This window comes from Sycon ciliatum, chromosome 4 (assembly GCF_964019385.1).
Source record: "Sycon ciliatum chromosome 4, ocSycCili1.1, whole genome shotgun sequence".
In the NCBI taxonomy this organism is placed as follows: Eukaryota; Metazoa; Porifera; class Calcarea; order Leucosolenida; family Sycettidae; genus Sycon; species Sycon ciliatum.
The window spans coordinates 24,284,356-24,312,172 of record NC_088646.1 but is presented as its reverse complement, the minus strand read 5'-3'; the positions used below and the strand labels follow the sequence as shown (position 1 = coordinate 24,312,172).

At 47.8% G+C, this 27,817-nt stretch overlaps 2 protein-coding genes and 1 non-coding gene across 3 annotated transcripts in view; 1 reads left to right on the top strand and 2 right to left on the bottom strand.

Annotated features, from left to right (window-relative positions):
- The first annotated feature begins 5,229 nt into the window (after window positions 1–5,229).
- Window positions 5,230–18,223, top strand: LOC135815185 (radial spoke head protein 6 homolog A-like). Its single transcript, XM_065328445.1, has 14 exons — window positions 5,230–5,748; window positions 6,820–6,881; window positions 7,378–7,445; window positions 8,674–8,733; window positions 11,480–11,584; window positions 12,096–12,189; window positions 12,720–12,811; window positions 13,200–13,254; window positions 14,279–14,398; window positions 15,037–15,134; window positions 15,354–15,492; window positions 15,925–16,034; window positions 16,699–16,973; window positions 17,625–18,223. The coding sequence occupies exons 1-14, from the start codon at window positions 5,639–5,641 to the stop codon at window positions 17,857–17,859; spliced, it is 1,623 nt and encodes a 540-aa protein (XP_065184517.1). The 5' UTR covers window positions 5,230–5,638; the 3' UTR covers window positions 17,860–18,223.
- Trnas-uga (transfer RNA serine (anticodon UGA)) lies at window positions 10,896–10,977 on the bottom strand. The gene has a single exon. It is a non-coding gene; the product is annotated as a tRNA-Ser (tRNA).
- Window positions 17,893–27,817, bottom strand: part of LOC135815184 (double zinc ribbon and ankyrin repeat-containing protein 1-like) — a 17,049-nt gene continuing 7,124 nt past the window's right edge. Inside the window, exons 8-22 of the mRNA XM_065328444.1 lie at window positions 27,492–27,609; window positions 26,590–26,796; window positions 25,953–26,075; window positions 25,105–25,223; window positions 24,824–24,875; window positions 24,401–24,599; window positions 23,496–23,599; window positions 23,003–23,074; window positions 22,575–22,695; window positions 21,839–21,925; window positions 21,353–21,432; window positions 20,463–20,540; window positions 19,615–19,742; window positions 18,874–18,945; window positions 17,893–18,376 (exon numbers count right to left, since the gene is read on the bottom strand). Of these exons, the coding sequence (XP_065184516.1) occupies window positions 18,226–18,376; window positions 18,874–18,945; window positions 19,615–19,742; window positions 20,463–20,540; window positions 21,353–21,432; window positions 21,839–21,925; window positions 22,575–22,695; window positions 23,003–23,074; window positions 23,496–23,599; window positions 24,401–24,599; window positions 24,824–24,875; window positions 25,105–25,223; window positions 25,953–26,075; window positions 26,590–26,796; window positions 27,492–27,609 (1,711 nt within the window). The 3' untranslated portion in view covers window positions 17,893–18,225. The remainder of the gene's footprint in view (window positions 18,377–18,873; window positions 18,946–19,614; window positions 19,743–20,462; window positions 20,541–21,352; window positions 21,433–21,838; window positions 21,926–22,574; window positions 22,696–23,002; window positions 23,075–23,495; window positions 23,600–24,400; window positions 24,600–24,823; window positions 24,876–25,104; window positions 25,224–25,952; window positions 26,076–26,589; window positions 26,797–27,491; window positions 27,610–27,817) is intronic.

Genomic DNA, 27,817 nt, shown 5'->3' with positions numbered 1-27,817 from the left:
GCAGCTCTACGGAGTGTTCAAGTGAGAAACATTTGTTTTGACTTTTGGTGGACGAACAAATCGTCGGTGCCGAAAAACGTGGCCTGCGCCGATGGTGCTTGAAACATCAAGCATGGTATGTGGTGACTGCGCGAAATACACAACAGTAGCACAGCGGAAAGAATAACTGATTGAACAGAAGCGTTGCTTTGTGTGTTTGCGCACAGGGCACCGGTCAACTCAGTGCAAGGCCACCCGCAAGTGTAATGTGTGTTCTCGCATGGGTCACCAATCAGAGTCACCATCATGTCACGATCTGCCCTGAATCGGTCCCTTTAGTCCTTCGCCGAACGCGAAGGACTAAAGGGACCGTCACTTAATTTTTGCCGACTACCCGCCAAAAAAATCTTTTCGTTTCACGTGTCAGGCACGTCCGCGAGCGCGTACGACTCGCGCTCGCCCGCGTTACCTTTCACGTCAAGCCTATGTAACTTACTGCATAGGGTGCAAGGTGACCGTTGTCGGTTTACATGTACTCCAGTTATTACACCGTGCATGCACTGAGTCTGTGCTGCACTGTGCATCCATAGGTGTTCGTTTGCGGTAGCGCAAGGTGACACGTAAGGTTGATGTATTGTTTTGTCCGCTGCTATTCGAAGCTCTCGGAGTCGGAAGCGTTACCTCTGTTTCCCCTGTTCCTCCCTGCGCGGAGTCTGTAGTTCTGGCTTGCAGTCGCTGTTACATGCATGTTGGCAGTTGCATGTGTTTTGGTTTTCAGTTGTCTTTATTTGTTTTGTGTGGACGACAGTTCAATATTCTAGCAGTTGTTGCACTTCCTACATTCCGTAGTCATTATGCGGTTGGTGTTCGAGAGAGCAAACTGTGTTCTTCTCCAGAGTGGAGTAAACCATTCGCTTGTGTCTGAGGAAAACCCTGTGTGTTGACGAAGAGGTTGACTTGGCTGTAGAGTGAAAGTACCACATGGTCACATGGTCCACAAAATCTTAGAACTAACTTAGGGTCTTCTGGCGTATGGTATAATTATATGAGCAGCATGAGAGTGAAGTAAAAGACTATTAGCTCAAACATTCAGTCTTTCAAGAGTAGGTGTTTCATCACGGAATAGGTTCTGCAGTTCACTTACACAGCAACAATGGACCAGCAGTGTCCAGCATACAATAGAGTCATGTGAATATGTACCGTATGCATACTCACAGCTGCAAGGCCAGCGCCCCGTGGCTGCTTGACTTCTCAATCGATATAAATATTCACAACAGTAAGACTCTGTGATCAATCAGAGCTGTGCTTCGAAGTAGTCACAAAACTAAACTTGGCAACCAGTCACAGCTTCCACGGTGCCCCAAGACCAGTCACCAGAGATGACCGTAGTAAATCCGCAGGGAGTTTCATAATCTGTTCATTGCAGAGTCCACTATACTATGATTCAAGAGGGGGGTAGCGTTCCTGCGGATGCGGAAAACTTGGCTGGAACCCGAGTGTCACGTGAACCCTGATTTTTAAGACTTTTATTATTTGTTTTACGATGAGCCTATTATACGCGATACAGGCTCAGAACACACTTTTCGTCTATTTGGCATATCAGGGATATAGGGCGGAGCAGCCCATATCCCCAATTATGACACGCGAGTTATAGTGAAATACGATTGGCGTATTGTGCTGGACTGACTGCGGTAATGTAAAGCTAAAATCAAGCAGTCAGTTTGCCCTTAGCATGGCCTTGTCATGAGGGTGCCACATCCGTGGAAAGGCAACATGCCGGCTAATCTCCCTGAGAAGTTGAGTGGTTATCAGCAGGCGATGACGCTGTGTCGATGATGACCTGTTGATGCCCGACAGGAACCTTGCGAGGAGAGTCATTGGGCCCGACGGGTAGGTAAAGCCAACTTCCACCTGAAGTTTGCGGATGGCCGACATGTAGACATGGACAGATAGGGGCTGAAAAGTTCTGAACAACTCGGCAGCAAAATAACACATAAAGTAAAAAGTCATCACCTGGCAATGGATTCCAGTCATGCCCTTGACAGAACTGGAAGTAACGGGTATCGGCGGAAAAATATTTCCGGCTGGTGCCAGTGCTGCTAGCTGCAGCACGGAGTCCGGCAACTGAGAGTTGGCAAGACTGGCTGATCTGGCTCAGCTGCTGCTTCCGGAGCCCTCGATGGTTCAAACACCATCGGCGCAGGCCACGTTTTTCGGCACCACCGATTTGTTCGTCCACCAAAAGTCAAAACAAATGTTTCTCACTTGAACACTCCGTAGAGCTGCCGCTGTTGTGCCAAGGCCCATTGGCGCATGGTGTGTATACTCCAAATCTACATGTATGATGATGGGTCACTGCTGACGTTTCTGCTCTTGGACAGTGCAACGCCGCATGAAGATATGTTGTGGCTCCACAATCGCTGAGAACGCTAGTGTGCGTCCATGAAATACTAAAACACAATAGGTGCGGCGCAGCTAACGCCCACTTGGATGAATCGGAGTGGTGGCGAGTGCATTCTCCTTCCTCGGTGAACACTGCTGGTCACCCTGTTTGATGATCCACCAAACACCATCGGTGCAGGCCGCGTTTTTCGGAACCAGCCATTTATTCGTCCACCAACAATTGAAATTAATGTTTCTCACTTGAACACTCTGTAGAGCTGTCGCTGTCATGACAAGGCCGTGTATACTCCAAATCTACATGTAGGATGAAGAGTAACAGTTACTGCTGATAATGAAGTTTGCGCTCGTGGACAATACAACGCTGTGTGAAGTAAATTGTGGCTCCACAATCGCTCTGAATGCTAATGTGTGTCCATGGAATACTAAAACACAATAGGCGCGGTGCAGCTAACGCCCAACGTGGATGAAACGGACAACAGCAGCGGCTAGAGCGTTCTCCTTCCTCGGTGAACACTGCTACAAGACATTATGCTTGATGATTCACCAAACACCATCGTTGGGGGCCAAGTTTTCCGCCGCCAGCGAGTTGTTCGTCCACCAACTAACTTTGATGAGTCTGTCTTCAACACTTCGTAGAGCAGCCGCACAAGGCCTTTCCTTTGCGTTAGGGTAGCGATCCTTCCTAGATGATGTCGCTATTCATTGTTACTTTTTACTACAATGAGTAGTGTTTCTCCGAAAATAAAGTCAGCTGCCTGGGCATTAGCCTTTGGCATTAGTACTGCCTAGGCCTAGCGCCTAGCGCCTGGACTTGTAAAAAAATTGATTTTGCAAGTCTTCAATCATGTCTGCATGTACGCGCTATCCAATCCAGCCATGTGGCGTGAACAGATTGCTTGACGTGAAAGGTAGCGCGCGCGGCCGGGCGAGCGCGAGTCGTACGCGCTCGCGGACGTGTCTGGCACGTGAAACGAAAAGATTTTTTTGGCGGGTAGTCGGCAAAAATTAAGTGACGGTCCCTTTAGTAGCGAGGTCAGGCGAAAATTAAATTTTGGAAAACCCTATCGAATTGGGTATCTACGGAAAGCTTAGAGCTTCAGGCGTTCAAATCCAAAATTTGGGCTGGGTTAGAGCAACTGGAAGAGAGTTATGGACGTTGAAAGGAGCCCGACTACGTGATTTTTTTGTCGCGACGAATGTACGCGTGGGAGCTCGAAAAATGGCACCCGGCACTCGGGTCCCAAGTCGCGACGGAGAGTGCATGATGTAATCTCGCGTGTCACGTGCGTGTACTTCGCTATGCTAGCGGCTAGCGGCACCGCTGCGTGCAGCACTCGAGCCGAAAACTATTACTTTCTGAAGAGAAAATGTTTGTTCCTCTGCAGAGAAGGGAAATGTGCAATTGTCTTCAAGGATCGCCAGTGCATGTACTATTTGCTGTGAACCGGTGATGGTAAGATATTTGGGATCCAATGACGAGTTGGTGGCAACGGGAGCGGTGGCTGCTGTTGATGGATGATGTCGGAAGAAGCGCTTTCTCAAGACAAGTTTCTGCAGACGATCAGGAATTTGAAAACACAATTGTGCTCGAACGTATTGTTTGTTCTGGAGTAGTACAGTAGAGAGACTTTGTTAGAGACATGGTCTGTGTGAAAGTGAACGTTCCTCACTTTCTCTCTCACACCGGTTATGTTTGGCTGACAACTATTTGTAGTGTTGCCTTGATTGAGTAACACTGACAGCATTGGAAATTTGGAAATAGTTTCCATTTCTGAAATGATGCATACAATTGGACAAAACTTTGTAAGAAAGACATAGCTTTCCGAAACAGTACCTGGGACCGGGACTGAAGTAGCCATCTCCTTACCTTCATCACCAACAAGCTTCTGAATAGATACAAAATGCTGCACACCAGACGCAAGCGAAGTTTAATCGGATTGATGGCGATTCGCTTGCTTCTGTTGCTTTTTAGATTGGTGCACATGCCTTCCCAAAGCAATCCTCCTTGCTGGACAGTGACACCAGTCGGGAGCCATAACGTCGGTGCGCCTCTTGTTACGCCAATGAAACTTGGTAGTCCGAAGGATTAGGGGGCGCTGAACACGATGCAGCAACAACCTAAGGCGTAACAAGAGGCGCAAGGACCGAAACCCGCCCTCGAATATTGGCAAAAAGCGAGAGACAGCGCGTCGACAGAGAAACGTCTGGACGCCGCGCGAACGGGTGGAGGCATTGCTCCATATCCTTACCAAAGGACTAGAAACTTGAAATCGCCCAAAAAGAGCAAGGAGACTGCACAAGCGAAGTTCAAACGCAGGTCAGTTTTGATGCCTCCCGTAAAAATCGAAAAATCGAGTAAAAACCTATGTGCCATGACATCATCGATTTTCAATGGGCCGGGGATGGTCCAAGCGCGACAAGCGAAGTCCGTGAACTGGTCACGCGTCTGACCTCGCTACCTTTACTAATTTACTCCTTCGCGTTTCACGACTCCGTGGTCATGTACATGACATTAAATTTTACGTCACTGCGACACTGCCACTGGCACTGGCAGTGGAACTCAGTGCCAGTGGAAGCCGCTGCCACTGCCACTGGTCGCTATGACAGCCGTCGTCTTGTGAACCGTAGGCGCTAGCCGCGCGCTAGTCGCAGAAGAAGTGTTGCCATGGTGATCGTGCCAGTATCACTAGACTTCCTACACACCGCACGCATACCACTTACCTCTGCACCTGTGCAGTAGTGGCAGTGACTGTCACCACACTTGCAAGGTTGGCGCTGGCGCGTTTCAAAAGTGAGAACGAAGGCAACACATACACTAGTGACCCGGGTTACTCACCTACCTAGCATGCACCTCGCCCATTGCCCAGTCAAACTGAAAAACCAGGACAAGCGTCAACATGGTCAACTAGCTAACTAAAAATTCTTCCTTTACTTGAAGACCTCGTTACCCCCGGTTGCACACAGCAACAGAAGTTCGTGCAGTGCTGCTGCTGCTGGCGACCTAACCTTGTCTCGTTCCAGGTCTCTCCCTCAACCGTCGCCCTCCTGTTTTTGCCAGTTACTTTGCCCAAGAGCTGGCCGCCTGGAAAGAAGTCAGTCGGTGAGGGTGCGAATGCTGCCCGGGTATCGACTTTGTAGATGAATAAGTAAGCCATTTGGTTGAAGATTCAAATCCCGGCTGTGCTGAAGAAAGGGTCGAACCTTGTGGAGGCTTGTCCGTGACAAGCGAGCGCCGTCGCCCAAACTAGAAGACGTGATGGCTTCTGCACATCGGCAGGAGGAAATGGCTGCTTTACGTCGGACCGACGCCATTGCCGACGCCAAGATATACTTGATGACCAGGACGCCGGGAAGCGAGCTTTCGATGTGAGTACAGCTGTAGTGCAACTCTGTACGCAGCCACTGCTACTTCTACTGCTACTTCTATTCAGCGGCTGCATGCTCATGTAAATCTAGATGTAGGTGCAGTCTATACTGTACTACTATTACTGGTAAACACACTAGTCAGTGCAGGAGTATCGGTTGTGGGACTCACATAGTCATTGCATGTCTAGACCATAGCCGAGACCGGGTATTTACTGTCGTGGACATGGAAATCCGGTCGCACATCTAGCGGCCCCAGGGCGCTGGCCACGCAGCCGTAGCACGTGTTATTATGCTCTGCTAGCTGTTATGCGCTGCTAGCTGGTGGTCAAAGCATCGGATCAAGTAAAGTTTAGTTGCTTGATTGTGCACTGTATGCAACGACTTAAGTTCTGTACGCCCCGAGGGCACCGGCCCCGGTCAACCGACTGGATTTCCATGTCCGCTACAGTAGTACATGTACGGAGTATTGTCAGCTGGAGTTGTGTTGGCCTACGCACAGCTGCGAACAGTACTAGTGTTACTATTGGCCCCGAGTACTATTACACAATAGCGTGAATACTTTGTCACTTGCATGGTACAGTACTGGCGGGCACCAAACAACGGTGCGCCGACGTCCAACAGACTACAATTGTATAGGCTGATCTCACTAGGCACAGGATACCCATCTGTACATGGCGGCTCATTATTCAAAGAGAAATTTCTTACTTTCTTCTTGAGAAATTTCTACTTGAAATATAAGAATTAGCAGCCTGCAACTCTGAACCCCTATTCTTCGGCGCCAGGCAGTACTGCACTGATTGCATATGTTCCTTGTCTCGCGTTTACACATGAAAGCTGCGTAACCGTGATCAGCTCTAGGAAAGTGTTCCCAGACCAGACGCACATGACTCCAAGTTGTGCTGTGTGTCTGTGTGTGTGTCTGTGTGTGTGTGGTGTGTGTCACGGTGTACATGTCTGCTGACGAGTGTGCTGCGCGTGAATATGTCCATTTTTGTGTATGTGTGTGTGTATGTGTGTGTACGTGTGTGTACGTGTGTGGTTACATGTATGTGTGTGGATGAATACACATAGGTATGAGTTGATGACACGCGTACTGAAGACGGTGTTGGAATCCAAGCCAGAAAACCCAGTTGGTAAGGGACGGTGGACAGTGAACGTTGAAGACACCGCTCTTTCACTCAGCGTCGAAAAGACTGCAGATTCTCTGCTTTTCGTGTTTGCTTCCCCTAAGTAAAGTCATATGCGAGCGTGGAGCAGCTGGTCCTAAGTAAAGTCATACACTAACAGCGTGGAGCAGCTGATCTTCCCAAAGGGCACCAGGAACATGCATGCCTAGAGGTAACACCACACAGATCCACTGCTCGTGTCGTCATCCTGATACATGCCAATGAATGTTCTGTTATGTGTGTGTTCAACAATAGGTGTGTGTGTGTGTGTGTGTGTGTGTGTGTGTGTGTGTGTGTGTGTGTGTGTGTGTGTGCGTGTGTGTGTGTGTGTGTGTGTATGGATATGTGTGTGTATGGATGTGTGTGTGTGTGTATGTGTGTGTGTGTGTGTGTGTGTGTGTATGTGTGTGTGTGTGTGTGTGTGTGTGTGTGTGTGTGTGTGTGTGTGTGTGTGTGTGTGTAGAATTGGTGAATGATATCATCCAGCATGTGAAGAAGGGGTGGTATGTGCCCAAGCCAGACACACTCAAGGTAAGACGTGCAAAATAGACACAAGAAGCAGCCAGACATGCACGTAGCCTATGGGAGAGGCGCATGCACCACATGCGCCACTGTGCACTGCCCCAAAGGTTTTCAACTTTGGTTCAGCATGTCGATGTTTGGGCAGGGCACCATTGTCCGTTGTGAAGCCAGAATCGAGTTTGCAAAGACTACTTGAAGCAGTGTTACATCACCTATATGCATAGCTAGACTACAGGAGTAGACTTGACAGATTAAGATCATCACAGTGCCTGCACTGACAGGAGTAGAGTATGCAGTATACACACACACACAGTAAGATCATCACACTGCCTGCGCTGACTTCACTGCATGGGATGCTATGTCTCAATCACAGTCTACCAAGGGTCCCTCTCACGGTCATGCCATCTTGCCCCCCCCCCCCCCCCCGGCCATCACTTCAGTTTTGTCTCTGAAACTGTTTTAGCTTGTTTAGTCACTTTTGGAGAACAGGAAAACATCCAAAGCTCAATTGTCCCTGACTGGTAGTTGGCGTGGGATACAACAAAGTTGACTATGGAAATAAGTTCAAAAACTTGAAAAACAAAACCATTGTGTGTAAAGCGGTGAAGGCCCAGTGGTGTTGATCATCCATTATTAATTTTCTTCCCATCAACTGCGACACAAATTGACTTCGATGTAAATGCTTTCTTGGCACTGAACCATAGCAGTGCACTGTTTAATTCTACTATAAAGGATCCATCGTACAAGCGTATAATTAAAAAAATTGTTGAAGCCGTGGCAAGAATACATTTGGTGGTCTCATCGTGCACCTAGTAGTAGTAGTAGTAGTAGTAGTAGTAGTAGTAGTAGTAGAATTTATTATTATGATAGGGAAGGACCCTGCCACAAAGATCACATGGATGCAGAGAAAGGGATGTTTGGTCTTTTGGCCCACTTCATGTGCATCATGATCTTCTCGCCTCCCATCCGGTTAGGAGTTGTATTCATGGAGTCGTATTTTTACGACTCCTGGTTGTATGTGTACCTTGATCTGTGAGTCAGTGGTGTTGGTATGGATACAGAGGCTTTCTCAATGACTCTGGTGTAAACAGAGAGTTTTACTTCGAAAAAAGTATTATGCACATTGGAAGGAGCCAGGGCTGGGAAGCTGACCTTGTTGTTCACAGCTGCATTGATTGCGGTACAATGGTACAATGGCAAACACTGTGTTCTTTTCCTGTGTTGTTGTGCTTGACAGGACGATGACAAACTGCCGAGTGTGGTTGATGCATGTAATCGCGAAGTGAAGTCTATAACGGTTTGTACCACCATGTCTAGCTATGGTTGTACGTGTATTGGGAATTCGTTGTTTGCAGATTAACTATTCTCTTTATAGAACCTAATAAAAACTCAGATGTTGAGCCAATAGTAATATGTAAAGAGAAAAGGACCTATACGTTACTAGTTATGACTAACAGTCCACCAAGGTAACGAGATAATATACAGTCAGATAGTGCGACAACGAGGCACAAAACTGACAAGGATATTGAGACATTCAACGACCTGACACCTAGCTCCAACACATCTACAAAGCGCAAACCAACAGCCTTCCAACTTGGAAGGCACAGGTGCGAAAAGTTCCAATGAGGGGAAGCCTCCGAAGGGATGCGCCACGAAGATGTGCACGAGCTATGTTCCTCGACAACAAAGAATGTCGAACGTTACGGAATGATGACGAGACTAGTAAGACCTTTGGACAAACCGGTCTAACTACAGCTCGAAAACGCAAGGCAACAGACGACCCAACTTGTGAGGGTCAAAAGTATGTAAAATACATAAAGAGGGGAAGCCAAGCCGTAGCGTTCGACATTCTTTGTTGGAGAGGGACATAACTCGTGCACATCTTCGTAGCGCATCCCTTCCACTCGTTGGAACTTTCCGCACCTGAATCTTCCAAATTGGAAGGTTGTTGGTCTGCGCTTCGTAGATGTGTTGGAGCTAGGTATCAGGTCGTCGAATGTCTCAATATCCTTGTCAGTTGCGTGCCTTGTTGTTGCACTATCTGTCATGTGTTTATTATCTCGTTACCTTGGTGGACTGTTAGTCATAACTAGTCACTTATAGGTCCTTTTCTCTTCATAGTACCTTATCATAATTGCTCAATGCTGATACAAATGCATGTATATTTTGTTGATACATGTATCTGTGCATGTGGAAGTTTTGCCTGGACTGAATTGATTGATTACAAAGCACTTGTAGTGTCCTTCAGGCTTGGCAATCCTCTATTAAAACAAAGCAGACTGCAGAATCAGAAAGCTAAGTTTAGCCCTAAATATGAGTATGTCCGCGGTATTGTACAGGTCATATCCGACATATGACGCGTGCTCTGAATTGGATGCAGTACTTGGCAGTCAATAAACTCTTTGGGTCCATTCTTTCAGAGATGAAAAAACATCGATGCAAGACTGCCGCTTTAAAGCTTTCTTTAATCTTCCTTTTCGTATTTTTATAGTAGAGAAAAAGGACCGAGAAACTACAAGTTATGCTGTTATGTCCACTAACACCACCAGTTACTAAACAATCAGCTCGTGCGATAACACTGCACGACACTGACCGACGGTACTGACGTTCTACGACTAACTGGCTAACAAATGAATCGTGGTTGGACCATATTGTCCAGTGGTCTTTCCAGTATCGTCATCGACATGTATGAACATCCGCCAACGTCCTTCACAGCTGAGACTTTCAGCTCGTGCTTGTCTTGGTTGCTATCACCTTCCCCTCCCGATATTATTTCTATAACTTAGAACCTTCCAAGTTGGAAGGCTGTTGGAGTGCGCATCCAAGATGTGCTAGAGCTGTTAGCCAGTTAGTTGTAGAACGTCAGTACCGTCGGTCAGTGTCGTGCAATGTTATCGCATGAGCTGATTGCTTAGTAACTGGTGGTGTTAGTGGACATAATAGCGTAACTTGTAGTTTCTTGGTCCTTTTTTTCTTTACTATAAATTTATCCTTGGCCCTCCATCCGAGTCTTTTCTTATTATCTTCTTAAAAGAAGAAAAGGAAGATACTCAAACCTATTGGACTGGTGTAGCCAAGAACTGGAGAAGATTGTAAGGTGAATATTCCTGCAACAAAGTAGTACCAAGAGTAGATAAACAAGAGTGTGCAACTCCGGATCTCTCCTGCACAATCTGCAGATACCCCGCGCCCACGGCGGAATTTTTTGTTTACGTCACCTTTTTTCAGAGAAACGCGGCTTTGCCGCAGAGCAGTGTGAGAGCACGTGCTGGGCACCGACCTTGTAGTGTAAAGCCCAGCCAAGTGCACGAGGGAAAACTCTCCAAAAGGCTCGCAGCGCGTGCGTCGTCGAAAAGATTACGTCAACAAAAAATTCCGCCGTGGGCCAATCCATCCGGAGTTGCACACTCTTGTTTATCTACTCTTGGTAGTACTATAAGAAAAATAACAAAAAGTAACCGCTGCGAGCAGGGTTCGAACCTGCGCGGGGAGACCCCATTAGATTTCAAGTCTAACGCCTTAACCACTCGGCCATCACAGCAAGCAGACATTATGGTCTGGGGATCATCTGTACTTATTGAAGCGTTTTCCCATGTGCCAGACAAGACTGCGGTTCATTCATAAAAAAAGAATCTAAAAGATACTAGCTTTTGGCCATAGATGAGTCAAACTTTGAGTTTTAACTTTTTTTAGAATCTTGTTTTGGCAATCCCCTATGGAATGCTCTTCCAATTATGTTCTAGTGGAGTCTCCAAAAATGCAAATCATAACAAGTAGAATATTTCGGCCAGGTTTCGCTCGAAAAGCACTGAATTGAGAGGACCAAGCCGTTCACTCTACTTGCAACAGTACATTGTGCAGTTTGAACCCAGTTGAACTACGACCCCTTCCGACCCCTTTTCAAGTTTCAAATTTCGCCGCACTGCACCATGTACGAGAAAATCGCCAAAACCGGGAGCGAGCCAGGGCCCATCTTTTTATGAATAGACTGTGTTTGAATGAGTTGTGTACGATACTTCTCTGCTGTGCTACTGTACACACAGGCGTTGCATGCAGCCAACACTGATAGCGATGATGCAAACGACCTCGAGATGGAGGATCCTGTCAGGAACTTGATGATGATGGCGTCCATATTCGAAGAGGGTGGGGTACGTATACATTCAGTCATTGGAGAGAGCATGCTGAAGCCCTCTTAGGCCCTCTGCAGACTACGTACATAGAACATCCAGTACGAAATCACATAAAACCTGAAAGGCAACATTTTTCCACGCCTGCATTCAGACTACACATTTTACATGCAATATACAGGCAACCTTTGACCCTACACAATTGCGCAAGGGGCCTGGGATGCGTGAAAGCAGGCGGCAGTCGTATTCGGGTACAACAGTTTTCATGTTTGTACGACTGCCTGGTGAAAGTACGATAAATGCAGGAAAGTTGCCGTTTACAAGGGTTCGCGCCCTGCCTGAAAGGATTGGGCAGCTTTCTAGGCTTCCCGCCAGATTCTTGTTGTTGTCTTGGAAACTTCTATGTAAATGTGACATATAGGCTGTTTTGTACCTAGTCTGAAGAGGGCCTAAGAATGTGTTTTTCAAAAAAATGTGAAGAAATAAAGTGTGGAATGCAGAAACAATTCTTCTGCATGTTTTCTTCCTGCAGGTTGGCATCGGATTTGAAGAGATGTTTCGCATATTTGTTCACCTGAAAGAGCTTGCTCGCAGCCGCACTAATCTGGAGAAAGTGCGCTTCTGGGGTGAGTGTGAGGCTTTGACTGCTGCTATGTCTAAGCTCAGATAGCTGCAACAGAATGCCAAAACTCACGATGATTGAACTATTATTGTATGAACTTTAAAGGGTTGACATGAATTCAACGATTGGACTCTCTGATGTGAAACTTTCTGCTTGATTACATTGTTTGCTACACTTTCTTTCCTCTGCCCCTCTCTCTCTCTCTCTCTCTCTCTCTCTCTCTCTCTCTCTCTCTCTCTCTCTCTCTCTCTCTCTCTCTCTCTCTCTCTCTCTCTCTCTCTCTCTCTCTCTCTCGCTCTCTCTCGCTCTCTCTCTCTCTCTCTCTCTCTCTCTCTCTCTCTCTCTCTCTCTCTCTCTCTCTCTCTCTCTCTCTCTCTCTCTCTCTCTCTCTCTCTCTCTCTCTCTCTCTCTCCTCTTTTATCTCTTCTTTTCCCATGTCCGTGTGTGCACATGTGTGTATGTGAGAGTGTGTGTGTGTGCGCGCGCGCGTGTGTGTGTGTGCGGATGTGTATGGTGTGTATAATATATATGCAGGAAAGATCTTTGGGCTACAAAATGACTACATCGTAGCCGAGGGTACCATGAAGGATGGAGTGGACGAGGAACCCGAGGAAGACATGAACTCGGTAAAGAATCTATCCATCCCTTACGATGTCCTCCATGCATAATACTACACTGTTGATGGGGCGGTTGATTATGTATAATTATGATCCGTCTCAGTCTTTTTAAAAGTATCTAACATGCCTGTCATGCTTGGAAACTGGTGTTGGAAATGGAAATGTGAATGTAGCTTCCGAGAGACTTTCCGCCTTGTGGTACCTATTTTGGCCCTGTGCCATTTCCTTTAGTTAAATTTCAAATCTTCAGTTTTCCTTGCAGCTGCATTTGTACAGTGCCTGATGTCTGTGCGTGCTGGTGTGTATATACAATGTCTAGGACTCGGGGAAATGTACTACTGTACATATACTTGTACATGCTGTCGCATGCTGTCCTTCCGGTCTCTGTGTTGTACAGTTTCCATCCAAACAGAGCACGGAAGAAGAAGATGAAGAAGCTGCAAATCAAGAAGGTACAGTAGCCCCTCCCTAACTGAACTAGCAGTGCAGTAAGCAGTGCAGTAAGCAGTGCAGTAAGCAGTGCAGTGAGCAGTGCAGTAAGCAGTGCAGTAAGCAGTGCAGTAAGCAGTGCAGTAAGCAGTGCAGTAAGCAGTGCAGTAAGCAGTGCAGTAAGCAGTGCAGTAAGCAGTGCAGTAAGCAGTGCAGTAAGCAGTGCAGTGAGCAGTGCAGTGAGCAGTGCAGTAAGCAGTGCAGTAAGCAGTGCAGTAAGCAGTGCAGTAAGCAGTGCAGTAAGCAGTGCAGTAAGCAGTGCAGTGAGCAGTGCAGTAAGCAGTGCAGTAAGCAGTGCAGTAAGCAGTGCAGTAAGCAGTGCAGTAAGCAGTGCAGTAAGCAGTGCAGTAAGCAGTGCAGTAAGCAGTGCAGTAAGCAGTGCAGTGAGCAGTGCAGTGAGCAGTGCAGTGAGCAGTGCAGTAAGCAGTGCAGTAAGCAGTGCAGTAAGCAGTGCAGTAAGCAGTGCAGTAAGCAGTGCAGTAAGCAGTGCAGTGAGCAGTGCAGTAAGCAGTGCAGTAAGCAGTGCAGTGAGCAGTGCAGTGAGCAGTACAGTAAGCAGTGCAGTAAAGCCTCGTGAATAACAGCCCGGGTATACAGTAACAACAACTCGCAATATCGACACATTCTTCATACCCATATCAGTAGGTCATTTCTTGACTCCATACGTTCATTTTGACTCCATACGTTCATTTTGACTCCATACTTGTACGTTCATCCTCACGAATAGCAACACTTTTCTCCGATGTGCGACTGAAGGTCGTTCTTCGCAAGGTTGACTGTGCACACAGTCCAAACCATTCAGTGCACATGACACATGTATGTGTCACTGTGATTCTGCAGAGACTTTTGTTTTTCTACAAAGTATTGGTATACCCCCCCCCCCCCTCCACACACACACAGACAGACAGACAGACAGACAAACACATGTGCGTAAAGCACATTGCCAAACATGTGAGAACCTCTCCTCATATACTGTATGCTGTACAGAGGATGGTGAAGGTGAGGAAGAGGGAGAAGGCAAGAAGAAGATCAAGGCGCCGGTGATAATACCAGAGGAAGACTTTCGCACTGGCACTAACATGAAAATCTACTATGTCTGCACAGAACGTAAGTCTGGCCCAGATGCACACACTGTATGCTCTGTATTTCTTCCTCTGGTCACAGTGAAACCTCCCTTCCACTGCAGATTTGGGGTATGCATCAAATCAGGATCGAATCAGGAGACATCGCGATACCTTTAAAAGTAGTCTGCATGCGAAAGAGACTTGATTTTCCGGTTTCAGTCTTTCGTTCATCAACGTGTATAGTTCGAATAAAGTTGGGAATGATACCCAAATTCAAATGCAAGGGTAGCCTGTTGCTTGTCAAGTGAACGAATGCCGGCCCCACCCGCACCACCGCCTGCCATAGCAACACCCCCCCCCCCCCCCCCCCAGGACTTTAACTGGGTAACCGGGGGGGCATTGCTTTTCATGAGCAGCATGCCAACAAACTGAGCTACGGCTATGGAACCACACTGAACGGCCAAAAGGAGCCGAACCACCATCTCTCTGCAAGCTGTCAACAGCACGAGTCACGAACTGTGCATACCTTACCAAGGTAACACAGTGGTAACTTTCCTCCCCGGGCCAGCCACGGTCAGTTCTTTCAACTTGTCGGTTGGTGTGACTTCTTGCCATACCTTCTAGCTTGCAGGATCTGACCCTTGATGACGTGTAATGAATTCTGTGTCGTGATCTCTGCAGCTGGTGAGAACTGGATCCGTCTGCCCAATGCCTCGCCGCAATGCATTAGCGTAGCTAGACAGATCAAGAAGTACTTCACTGGAAACCTTTATGCCGAGGTAGGTAATGATGGCCTGGTATAGGCTCTAGGCAGTTCACAGATGACTGGACCAATGCATGGGATACTAGGGAAATAGACCTTTCCTGATACGCACATCTCTGAGCTAGCGGCAAGGCCACGCTACAATCCAGTAGTGGCCTTGATTAAATTCTCCTATCTGTACCTGTAACACCATGCGGCTGTCTATGTTGATATTGTTGCTGCTGCTGCTGCACAGCTTACTTGCTATCCACCGTTCCCAGGCCAGGAGGCCCACTACCTCCGAGCACAGATTGCTCGTATTTCTGCAGGCACTATTCTAAGTCCGGTTGGGTACTACGCAATGCCAGAAGAGGAAGAGGACGACGAAGGTGGAGGTGAGGTGATGACATGGATAGTACTTGGAATCATCTTTGTTGTTGAATCCACAAAGTGTGATACAGAATGTGAAGAACCATTTGAGGGAAAAAATTCATTATAAGTATTGAAAAGGGTTATTGTACCATGCTAGCCGGCTATTATCAAGTCATAGGTGATGAAATAGGTACTACCCAGTTTGAGAAAAACACTTCTGACGTGTTTGCGTGAGTACTTTGCGGCGTTGTGCACAGATGTTCGGACATCTGGCTTCGTTGCATGATAAAAATTTTCTTCATGAAACTCTAATGATACTATTCACAGCTGACCACCCAGCGCCCACCATGATTTCTCCATCTCATCTCCATGCCCGTTTGTGTTCAGTGGTGGGATGGTGCATAACATGCTAACATACTAACATAATTATTTCTATTGTGTTTCCTCCACGATAGCTGCAAACATTCCACTAGAAATCAATGAAGAGTACGAGCCACCGGGCATGGATGACCTTTGCGAGAACTTGCAGAGTTGGGCCCATTCCGTCCGCTACATTCTCCCTCAGGTGAGTATCCCGTTCTAGTGTTCAGGTTTTGTTCCAGCTCTAGCTCTTGCGTGCAGCCATTGGGTATATGTGCCCAGCACTAACAATTGTGCTTCGGTAGACGTGGAGCAGGCGGCTGATCGGTGAATTGGACCATATAACAAATCGCATAATGCCTGTGTATGCATGGTGTGAGCATAATAGCAGTTCGACACGAGAGATCACTGAAAATGCACTCTATACCATCTCCGTTGCTACCTCCTTTCATCCTTCCATCTTTGGGAACAATTTCTGAATTTGCCCATACATTGGCGTGTGCATGCATTGCCGTGTGCATACATTGCCGTGTGCATGCATTGCCTGTGCGTGCATGCATTGCCTGTGTGTGCATGCATTGCCTGTGTGTGCATGCATTGCCTGTGTGTGCATGCATTGTCGTGTGCATGCATTGCCTGTGTGTGCATGCATTGCCGTGTGCATGCATTGCCTGTGTGTGCATGCATGCATTGCCTGTTTGTGCATGCATTGCCTGTTTGTGCATGCATTGCCTGTGTGTGCATGCATTGCCTGTGTGTGCATGCATTGCCTGTGTGTGCATGCATTGCCTGTGTGTACATACATACATACATACATACATACATTCATACATACATGCATACATACATACATGCATACATGCATGCAGGGTCGCTGCACGTGGTACAACCCACTACCAGATGCTGGAGACGACTTTGACGATGAGAACGAAGACGATGAAGACGAGAGGGGAAGTCTGTCGGAAGCTGTCCCACTCGCCCCCGAGTCGGGTCCCGTGATCCTGACTCCAATCGCTGAAGACCGGAGCTCTGCCCCGGTCGAGGCCTGGTCGGTCCGTCGAACAATGAAGCTGTTCCCTCAGTACTCCCATGCCATTGTGTCCTCCAACATCTGGCCCGGGGCATACACGGCTGGCAATACTAAGTAAGTACACAGCTGTACTGAAGTGCTGGGGTATGGCCCTGCCCGACTCGCCCTGGTACTGCACCATACACCCAACTTGCCCCAGTGCGACAGTCCAACCCTGAATATACTGGAGTGGTCTTGGTCACTGGTATCGCTAACACCCCAGTGCAACAGTCCAACCCTGAATATACTGGAGTGGTCTTGGTCACTGGTATCGCTAACAGTTATTGCTATGTACCCGTTTCCAGCTGCGCACCGCCCTGCCCAACTTACCCCGGTACTACAGTCCTACCCCGAATAATATACTACAGCCCTGCCCAACTTACCCCGGTACTACGGTCCTACCCCGAATATACTACAACCCTGCCCAACTTACCCCGGTACTACGGTCCTACCCCGAATATACTACAGCCCTGCCCAACTTACCCCGGTACTACGGTCCTACCCAGAACATCATGACTAGGGGTGAGTAGGTCTTGACCACCTGTGTCACTATTATTAGTACGGGCCTTTTTACAGCCGGGCATCTGGGCATGGCCCTGCCCAACTAACCAAACAGCCACAGCACACACAGTGTCACAGTGACATTGGTGAACACAGGACAGTCTGACTTTGCGAATTGCGTTCGTAACTCTTGGCTTCTGCTTCTCTACTTTTCCCCTCCCTCAGGGATTTTGACAGCATCTATGTTGGGTACGGACATAAGTACGAGGTGGAGCCATTCAGTCCAGCGTTCCCGCCGCATCCAGAGCCCGAGTACCGGCTGGACCCGCAAATCGAGGAGAAAGAGGACCCCACTGTTGAAATGGAGGAGGCTGAAGCAGCAAAGGCCAACGAGGACGACGAAGAAGAGGAAGAGGAGGAGGCAGAAGATGGCGAGGAGGATGGCGGTGATTATGATTAGACCCGGCAATCTCGACGATGAGTATCCACCGAATCAAATTGAGCTATTCTCTCAGCAGGTCCTCTTTACTTATGTTTCTCCGATCAACATAGTTGGTTCTTCTCAATGCAAAATACTGGAAGCTACAAGAAAGAAAAATATGAAGACGTTTCAAGTCATACTGAAAAGAACGAGTATGTTTAAAAGCTAAAAGACGCAAACTGAACACACACTGTACGTCGCCTTCCTCCAAATTTGAGATTATATTTCTCTACATGACCTGTATTTTATTTACATCAAGATTGTTTTAGTCTCCTGATAGGCAATAATGATTATGTCCTGAGCAAAAGATTATGTCAACTTGATGAGTCTTCTGTAACTGTTAGACTACTTGTTTCTTGTCCGTGCTCGTGGGGCCAGGAGTTGGGTGCCCACGTTAGTAGCCAAGCAGCGTATCAATGGCTGGATGTGTTTGTGTACGGCAACATCATATGCCGTTTGTCCAAGCTTGTTGCGAAGGTCGGGGTTGATACCACATCTAACAGCACACACAATCAGGCCAGAAAATTTCAATTTGAGGGATTCATGCAAAACATGGATGGTCATGGTGCTAAATGAAGCTCTCCCCTGTTTTTCTCCAGCACGCACATCCCCTTCCCCCTTGGAAACACCCAAGACCACCATGTCCTTTTTAACCTCCTGAGTCATGAGTGATCTGCCCGTATATATTATAACAATAACAATCTTATTGTTATATTCAGATTTCGCCGTACAGGCAACTGGTGTTGAGCTGTTGTCTCCCCTACATGGGACTAGACTTCTGTTCAATCGAAACCCATCTGTACTAGGAGGTTCCTAAAGGAATAATACACAACCCTGACCCATTAATCTAACTCTCTTCTTCAGACTTCCCATATAATTATTACACCCCCCCCCCCCCCACACACACACACACATAAGCACCAAATGCCTCCTATAGAGGGTGAGCGTGGTGGGTCGCATGGACACAACGCCCCTCGGCATGCATGGCCTTACCTCAAAAGTTCTTCGACGCAAGCAGTCTGGTTGCTTCCCTTCACTATAGCTGCATGTAGTGCTGTGTTGCCACTGTCGTACAGAACCACAGAAGTCACATGACAGCACAAGGGCACTACTAGCATGTTGGACTTTTAAATTATTTTAAAAGCAAAGCTGCAGAAGCATAGGTTCAGTTGGACCCGATTGTATTTCATGGTAGACGGTGGTGCGTACAGGCCCTATTTTTGTGGGGTGGGAGCATTGCAAAGCAGTGGAATTTTGAGAAGACACCGTAGGCAGGTAAACATAGTAACATACAAAATGTTGAGGTACAGGTACATCTTATATCAGCACACAAAGCACAGAAGCCATAATAGTTTCGACTAGGCCTTTCGTACCATTACTTTTCAAGTCGAATACAATGGTGATTAACAAGGTAGAAAGCAAGTCACTCTGGCGGTCAGAGCATTGACAAAATAGCATTTTAAAAGATTGCCAAAGTTCCGGTTATAAGGACTTTCTTGCTACCTTGTTAATCTCCATTGTATTCGACTTGAAGAGTAATGATACGAAAGGCCTAGTCGAAACTATTATGGCTTCTGTGCTTTGTGTGCTGATTTGCCTTCCTCTAACAAAGAATCTACTTCTTATACTCAAGTATAATAATTATGTGGTTTCTGCACCATGACTGACGTAGAACACAGTGGTGTAAAGCGCTAAATATATTTTAATGTTGCTAAGTGCAAAGAAGCGACCTACTTGACATCCTGTTGCTGGATCTTGGCACCAGTATCCACCAGAGCACAGAGGCAGTCAGCGCGACCATTGCTAGCAGCCACTGACAGAGCGGGCAGTGATTGACGATCACGGCAGTTAGGACTAGCACCCTACAAGGCACACGTAAGAGAGTAAATATGATACAAAACGCTTGGCATCCCTTAGTCGCTAAAAGCAACCTACCAGCTGGAGGTGCATAACGTGAGCGCTGACCATAAACGTTGGCAAATGTCCAAAATGGCGTCCTTGAATTTGTGGTCGCGGGTTTAGCGTATCTAAGGTTTGTATTCGCTGCACAAGCCCAACATATCAATCACCCCCTTAGAACCTTAGCTCAGTGACTGTGACCCTCTTTGATGAGCTTCCGTGTAGCAATACAGTATCTACTGGGATGCAATCAACACAGGAAATAACCACAGTCTCAGTTTCAGTTTTGTTGTGTACCGTTGCAACTGGTGTTCCTGGTGTGACTGTATTGCTGACCCAGGTGGTGTGAAGATGGGTTCAATGAGCACCGCTCACTCAGTGACCGTACCAGTTATAGAGTTTGGTTGGGCCCTGCACCAGAGGGAGGGAATCTGACCTCTGCACTTCAAACGTCAGCCAGCAGCAGCAGCAGCAGCAGGTATTCACTTCTGATAGAAGCCAACACACATCCAAACCTGCCAGAGTCGCCCTTGGTGTGCGTGCCGTGATGTGTGAGTTGTGGAGAGAGAGTAACTAACTTTCTACAGAGGGTAATTTTTTTACAAATCAAAAGCACACTCAACACAGTGCTAGTAGCACTGTTTTGCATACAGCATAGTGTGTGGCTGTGTTCCTCGGCTTACCTCCCTGAGTAACTGCAACACGCGATCCTTTGTGCCATCCTGGTCTGCCAGTTCACGAAGCAAGAGACAGTCTTCTGGCTGCATGTCGTTCACAACAAAAGTAATGTATATGAAAAGTGAGCACATGCGCCATGGTGCATTGTGAGCACATGCGCCATGGTGCATTGTGAGCACATGCGCCATGGTGCATTGTGAGCACATGCGCCATGGTGCATTGTGAGCACATGCGCCATGGTGCATTGTGAGCACATGCGCCATGGTGCATTGTGAGCACATGCGCCATGGTGCATTGTGAGCACATGCGCCATGGTGCATTGTGAGCACATGCGCCATGGTGCATTGTGAGCACATGCGCCATGGTGCATTGTGAGCACATGCGCCATGGTGCATTGTGAGCACATGCGCCATGGTGCATTGTGAGCACATGCGCCATGGTGCATTGTGAGCACATGCGCCATGGTGCATTGTGAGCACATGCGCCATGGTGCATTGTGAGCACATGCGCCATGGTGCATTGTGAGCACATGCGGTGCATTTTTGAAGTCAAAGTAGCTGCTCGACCTTACCAATCTCAACTCACTTTGCCTTGCTACGTATGCCTTCACAGACAGAATCAGGACATCTTTCACAGGCACCGGCAATTGCCAATGAGGTGACGAGAATGAAACCACACCTTTACGTCTTCCGCAATTGTGCGTGTGAGATAAACGCTTCTAACCTCAAGTGCATCTAGCTAGTATTAGGGAGTTACACGTGAAGCAAAAGCAACAATTTCCACCCAGGCGGCCAACTTATCAAACATAGCAACTGGAATTAGTCCATTTAGGGGCCATGCCAATGTCAAATCATGAACAGTACCTCCAGTCAGGGCAGAAAAACACCATACATACCGACTGCCGCAGCTTGGTGGTTGTCTTCGCCTTTTTCCTTGTCGGTGCAGCTGCGACCGAAAATGAACGAGTTGACCGTCCTGACACAAAAGATGTACATGGACAGTTGACATGATCTCAGGACAGCACAAAGCAGCAACTGAAGACAACACACCGAACGCACTGTGTCTCGGCCACTTGCACAGCTGATCACTGGGAAGCCATGAAGCAGAGAATTCCTTAGGCAGACCCTGACTTACTTGCAGGAATATTTCGACCCAAGAAAGGTCAGACCCTGATGGAAGACGGGTGGTTTAAGCTTGCATGTATATGCCCAGAATTTGCATGCAGATATCATAATTACGGTACAAGAATGTTGGGAGGATATACACTGATGTAGCCTGAAAGAATAGTTAATGCACGGCCTTTTCCTGGATCAGCCATAGACACAACTGATCATAGTTCGAGACTTTCTAGAGTAAAGATAATCACCACATGCAATCTCACCGACAATGCTCTGTGAAGACTGTGACGTTGTCCCGGTTAAGCGATCATATCCGGACGATGCCAGTAGTAGACCACTTAAACTAGCCCCTGTCAGCGTGGATGATCCATTCAGGAAAGAAACACACGCACACGCATACACACGCATGTGCACACCCACATCCATCCACAGTTAATCGTTTGTAAAGTAGTGCTTAAAAAAGCTTACAGCTAGAATGTAAGAGATGATGTGCAGGCTCTGGAAGGGCGTGCATTAGGCCCTGCGCTATCTCTCGTATGCACAAAGCGAGCTGGCTCACTGGGGTTGGCTGCTAGCCTGTGTAAGTATGCTATTGCTCATGAATGGAGCAGAGTATACTATACCAAGAAGCAAGGCTCACAATCTCTACCCAGAGAGAATCACCGACTTGCCTCATAACTACCAACCCAACGCCATACGAATCGGTGATATATACATGTAAACCTAGCGGAGGCTGGAAGACAGTAGAGACCTTTAGCACTCTGTGGAAGATGAGTACGGGGTGAAACTTGACTTGGGGTAGCCACGGGATGAACAGTCTACCCTCATATGAACAAGACTCTGTACAGAGCTCTTTAGCTCTTCAGCTCTTTGATGAGCGAGTATCTGACCTGTACCTGTCTCGTACTTGCATGGCACACGTTAAAACTAAGTACATCAAAGTACACGCACGCACGCATGCACGCACGCATGCACGCACGCACGCACACACACACATACCTGCAGATGCTGGCCGTGCAGAGCTGCTCGACACCCGAGATGTCGGAGGAGTACCGGACCGAGACATGGCAGATGTTGAGAAAGTGCCATTACGACTGACGCTGCGGCTGCCAGTTTCCGGCTGTTCACAAATTGTTGAAGACCACACAGAACAATGCCGGTGATTCTGACCTGATCACAATGCTCGGAGAAGTTCCGGCCGATTGCTACCTTTTCAAACAATCAAGAACGCTTGTATGCACTGAATTCTACATTAGCATCCCGTGTGACTGTGTCTCAAAGTGACATCCGTTTCTAAGTAGCCGCAAACTCAACTAAACAAACCCATTGCTGGAAAGGGGTGCACACAGTTTGGAATTGGCATAGAGTTTTATGGAATGCATTTTGCCCCACAGTGGCAAGTAAATGTGACCGTGACTCATGCTTACCAAGCTTTTCAGGTCGAATGTGAATGTGAGTGTCAACTCATGGTCCTCTTGCCTGGCTGTGGCAGCCAGTACCTGCAGAATAGCACACAGACAGTGAACAATTGATGGCATGGAGCAATACAGGAACAGGATTATTCGATGGCTTTGACAAATGGGATGCTGTAGATAATGAGCACTGGTAAAAGAAAAAATGCTCCCGGCCAAAGCTTCTAGAAAACGCACATGGAAAACAAGCTACCTTCACCGTGATTCCCGTGCACACGCACCCTTACTCTCTCCCTCTCCATCTCTCTCTCCCTTCCTCTCTCTCTCTCTCTCTCTCTCTCTCTCTCTCTCTCTCTCTCTCTCTCTCTCTCTCTCTCACACACACACACACACACACACACAAACACACACACACACACACACACACACACACACACAGACACACAAATACCAGTCAAAGGACAACAGCATTGAATCCAACCATTTATCCTTGCTATCAAGTACGTACACGTCCCATAAGTGGCTGACCAATGGCACTTTGAAAGTCTGGTGAATTCTGGGAGTATGCTTTGATGTGTGCACAGATGTGATCAGTCTGCTGCCGCCAGTAACCTGGGAATGTACATAGAAGAGTTACACAAAATCATTGGAACATGTCAATCAATCAGTGTATATCAGAGAGCTATTTACTTTCAAAGTTGACTATATGTCGTGAATGCTCTTGCCAAGCAGGCAGGCGTAGTGGGATGGTGCAAGGACCAAGACCATGACATGACATGACCAAAGGGTACCAAGACTAAAGTCCTGCTTGAAAGCGGACGGATATTTTTCCAACCGTGCTGCGACCCACAATTGATTGGGCACTCGATGCCTGGCGCGAGGGTAACATGGATGCAGCAAATGGGATTTTTATATATTTTATGACTCTGTGGTAGGTCTGATCTACCGACTTCCGGGCCCTGCCGGACCTGCCTCTGCACCTTGATCACCAACAGTAGTGGCACTCCTGCAGATGCGGAACAGTCCGTCTGACTAACTCTGATGCGAACAGTGGATCGTATTTCATCGTACAGTCAAACCTCTTCAGGACGAACACTAAGGGAGTGATGGCATTTGTTCACACCAATGGGAGTTCTTGTTATCCATATTTTACACTCAGTGAATACAGGCAGTGATTTATGCGAATACCAGTTCTTCTAAAGCGAAAGTTCGTCTTATCAGAGTTCTTATTAATGACGTTCCAGGGTCACATGATTTGAAAAAGATTCCTGCCAGTGTCGGTGTACGATCGGTGCAAGGAAACAGGACTTTGCTACTGTGACATCACTGACATGCATCCAGAGGAAGTCCCAGAACCTCTAGTGCGATGACAAGATATCCAATTATCCGTACATTGACCAACATTGGACATACCTCGCCCAGGGCTAGTCTGAGTGAGATCCCTTGTGGCACGATCCTGCATCGTCAGGTGAGACATGATCTTCTCCACCTCGGAACCCTTCATGTTTTCAATGGCTTTAGCCGAGGGAAAGAAGAGACCTTCGGTCTGGCAGGCTTGTGTCTTTAACTGGCCCGGCGGCTTCGGTGGCGGAACTATCAGCCAGCTTCCGTCCTATCATGTACATTATTGAGACAGAGGCAAACAGGAACACAGTGGTTAGATGGTATCACCCGTGGCATGGCTCTAACGCAGTGACAAGTGACTGTGCAGCGAATCAGCTGTCCAGGAAAAGCACTCCGGCATCAGCGTCCCACTATATCGTCTACTACACACTGATCCGCAATGGTCTTGACAGACGTTGCCTGGCCATGTAGACTGTGCGCTGAGAGGCTTACCTTCGTCCGCTTCTTCCCACCGTCCACTGATGTTGTAGACGCACCGGGGTCACTGTGGCACAAGAATAACATTGAGGCGGAAACATGCATTGGTCATCCGCTACAGTGCAGCCGGGATCAAGGTAGATTTACCGGTACTGCGGCTCAGTACTTGGTTATATGCTGCACAAGGTGGTAACACACCTGTTCAGTAGAGCCTCTCAATCAAGGGCACCTCCATATTCAGAGCACTTGAAATAGTGAATATTTAATCTTTATTTTAAGCACTATTGAGCACTCACTGCTTAGTTGCTTGGTCTGGCCGTAGTGAAGCACCACAGCTGGTGCAGCAGCGATACTGTGCACTGTTAGAAGCGTTACACAAACTGCACACAACAGCACTGCTTGCCAGGTCAACTACCTGTAGATGACAGAACCATGGGCAGAGAGAGATCAGTGATTACAATGAACTGGTGGGTAGGCTGGTTGGTTGGCTGGTAGGTGGGTTGGCTGTCAGGTTGGTAGGTAGGTCAGTAGGTAGGTGGGTAGATGGGGTGGTTGCTTGGTTGCTTGGTGGATTGTTTGGTGGGTAGGTGAGTTGATTGGTTGGTTGGAGGATTAGTGGTTTGGTTTGTTTGCTGGTGGGCTGGTTGGTTGGTTGGTTACTAGGTTGGTGGGTTGGTTGGTGGGTTAAGTGGTAGGTTCAAAATTTTAGGTAGGTTGGTGGGTGGGTTGGCTAGTGGGTTGGTGGATTGGTTGGAGGATTAGTTGATTGGTGGGTTGGTATATAGGTTGGTGGGTGGGTTGGTTAGTTGGTGGGTTGGTTAGTTGGTGGATCGGTTGGTGAGTTGGTGTTTGTGTACAGTGTGTGTGGCTAGGGATGGGGAGGAGAGGGGAGGGGAGGGGAGAGGAGGGGAGGGGAGGGGATGGAGATGAGATGGGATGAGAGAAGAGGAGAGGGTGGCGTAGGGAAAGGGGAGGGGAAGAGGGGCTACTGTAGAAATGGCAATCTAATGTACCAGGTAATGCTCAAATTGACCTCATACTACCACACCTGTGCAACCTCACAATATGTATTCTGACCTTGTACTTTTCTGGCCCATCACCGGCAAAACAATGGTACATTGTACTGATCACTGGAGCTGCTCACCTTGCCACCGCAGCCATCACAGAAACGTGAGTCAAGTGCTAGCTGGCGATCACATGAATGGCACACAGGAGCTATCTTGGGGCCCGACAGCTCTTCTGGTATGACTTCATCAATAGTTATCTCCTGTCACACACGCATGCATGCCCATGCCGAACACACATGTGGGTCCATGCATGCATACACACACACACACACACACACACACACACACACACACACACACACACACACACACGTACACACACGTACACACACACACGTACACACACACACACACACACACACACACGTACACACACACACACACACACACACACACACACACACACACACACGTACACGTACACACACACACACAGCGATTTGGTACTTACAAGGTGCTGAGCACTATTTATTACCTCCCCTGTTCATCCATGCATTTCCCATGTCACCCATTGACACCTTTCTCCCATCTTGCTTCAGAATTCACTGAAAACTCCAAAAAAGACACTGGCTGACTGGGATGACCATCAAATAGCAACCTCCTTTTAAAGTCCTTTGCCCGTTTCATCACTTGCCATTAGTTACTACCATGTCAGCAAACATTTCATCGGTGCATTAGCATTATTTGCAAACAAAGTCACATCGTCCTTCTTACCCGCGGCACTCCCGTTAGTTCGCTCTCACACGCAACACACACGGACATCTCCGGTGGGTTGGCCATGCCGCAGCCGACGCAGATGATTCGCCTCTGCAGTCGCTTGGCGGCCTGAGGCTGCAGCTGTGGCTGCATGGGCGCGTCGCACACCATACACCGCGGCGCATTCAGCGGTACCATGCTATGACAGTAGAGGCACTTGCCAAGCTAAAATGAATACACACACACACACACAAACACGCCGTGACACACACACACAAGAGAGAGAGAATTGCAGCAACAAAAATTGTGACATGTCCAATAGCTCCCGGCTTCTGCTGTCACGGTCCAAGAGGTGCAATGGTACGCTGTGCTCAGATGCATACTCCAGTGCAGTTAAAAATGAATAAACACAACAAAACTGAGGACCTCCAGACTAGTGAGTCACACTAGGGGTGTAGGCCTGTCTCGCACAGAAGGGACACCTGCCTACACTGGCCTGTCTACCCCTGCATGGGTTAACATATTTTCCGGAGTATAAGCCACCCCCCCCATTTTTGCCATGAAATACAGACATCTACCCTACTTATCATCGTTAATTTGATCATCGGAGTAAAAGCCGCACCCCATTCTTTTGGGTAAATTTTGAGTGTTCAAAGTGCAGCCTATACTCCGGAAAATACAGTGGGCACTAAAGATAGATTTAACTGGAGTGGCAAAATCTGATTCAGCCACTCAAACGACTGACCCTGGCCACACACATGATTTCCTTGTATAGTGGCTGTATGTCACAAAGGCGGTCACTTATCACAGTGGAGAGTTTTCACACAGGTTTTCATTGAAGAAGGTATTATGAGTGGAAGTGACCATCGCATAGCCAGGCAATGCACACTGCCAATAATAGAATGCCGAGTAGCCCCTACCTCTCCGGCCTCGGGTGGACTAGCGCGCCGAGGTGGTACAGATGGCATGGGAGAGCCGCACTCGCCGCAGAATCGGCTGAACGGGTCGGCCGGGCGTTGCGCAAAACAGTACACACACCTGCCCAGCAGCAAAAAATCAGAAGTTGCATCCCTTAGTCTAAACAACACACATAGCGTAAAGTGGAGGACGTTTAACTGTTGGAGTGATACAGGCACTCCGGAAATAGACAAGTAGTGAAGCCGGGTGTGGTACTGCACATTAAAATTCTTCCTCTGCTGGCACTCGTCATGAGCCAACATACACTCACCAGGACAATACAGATTAC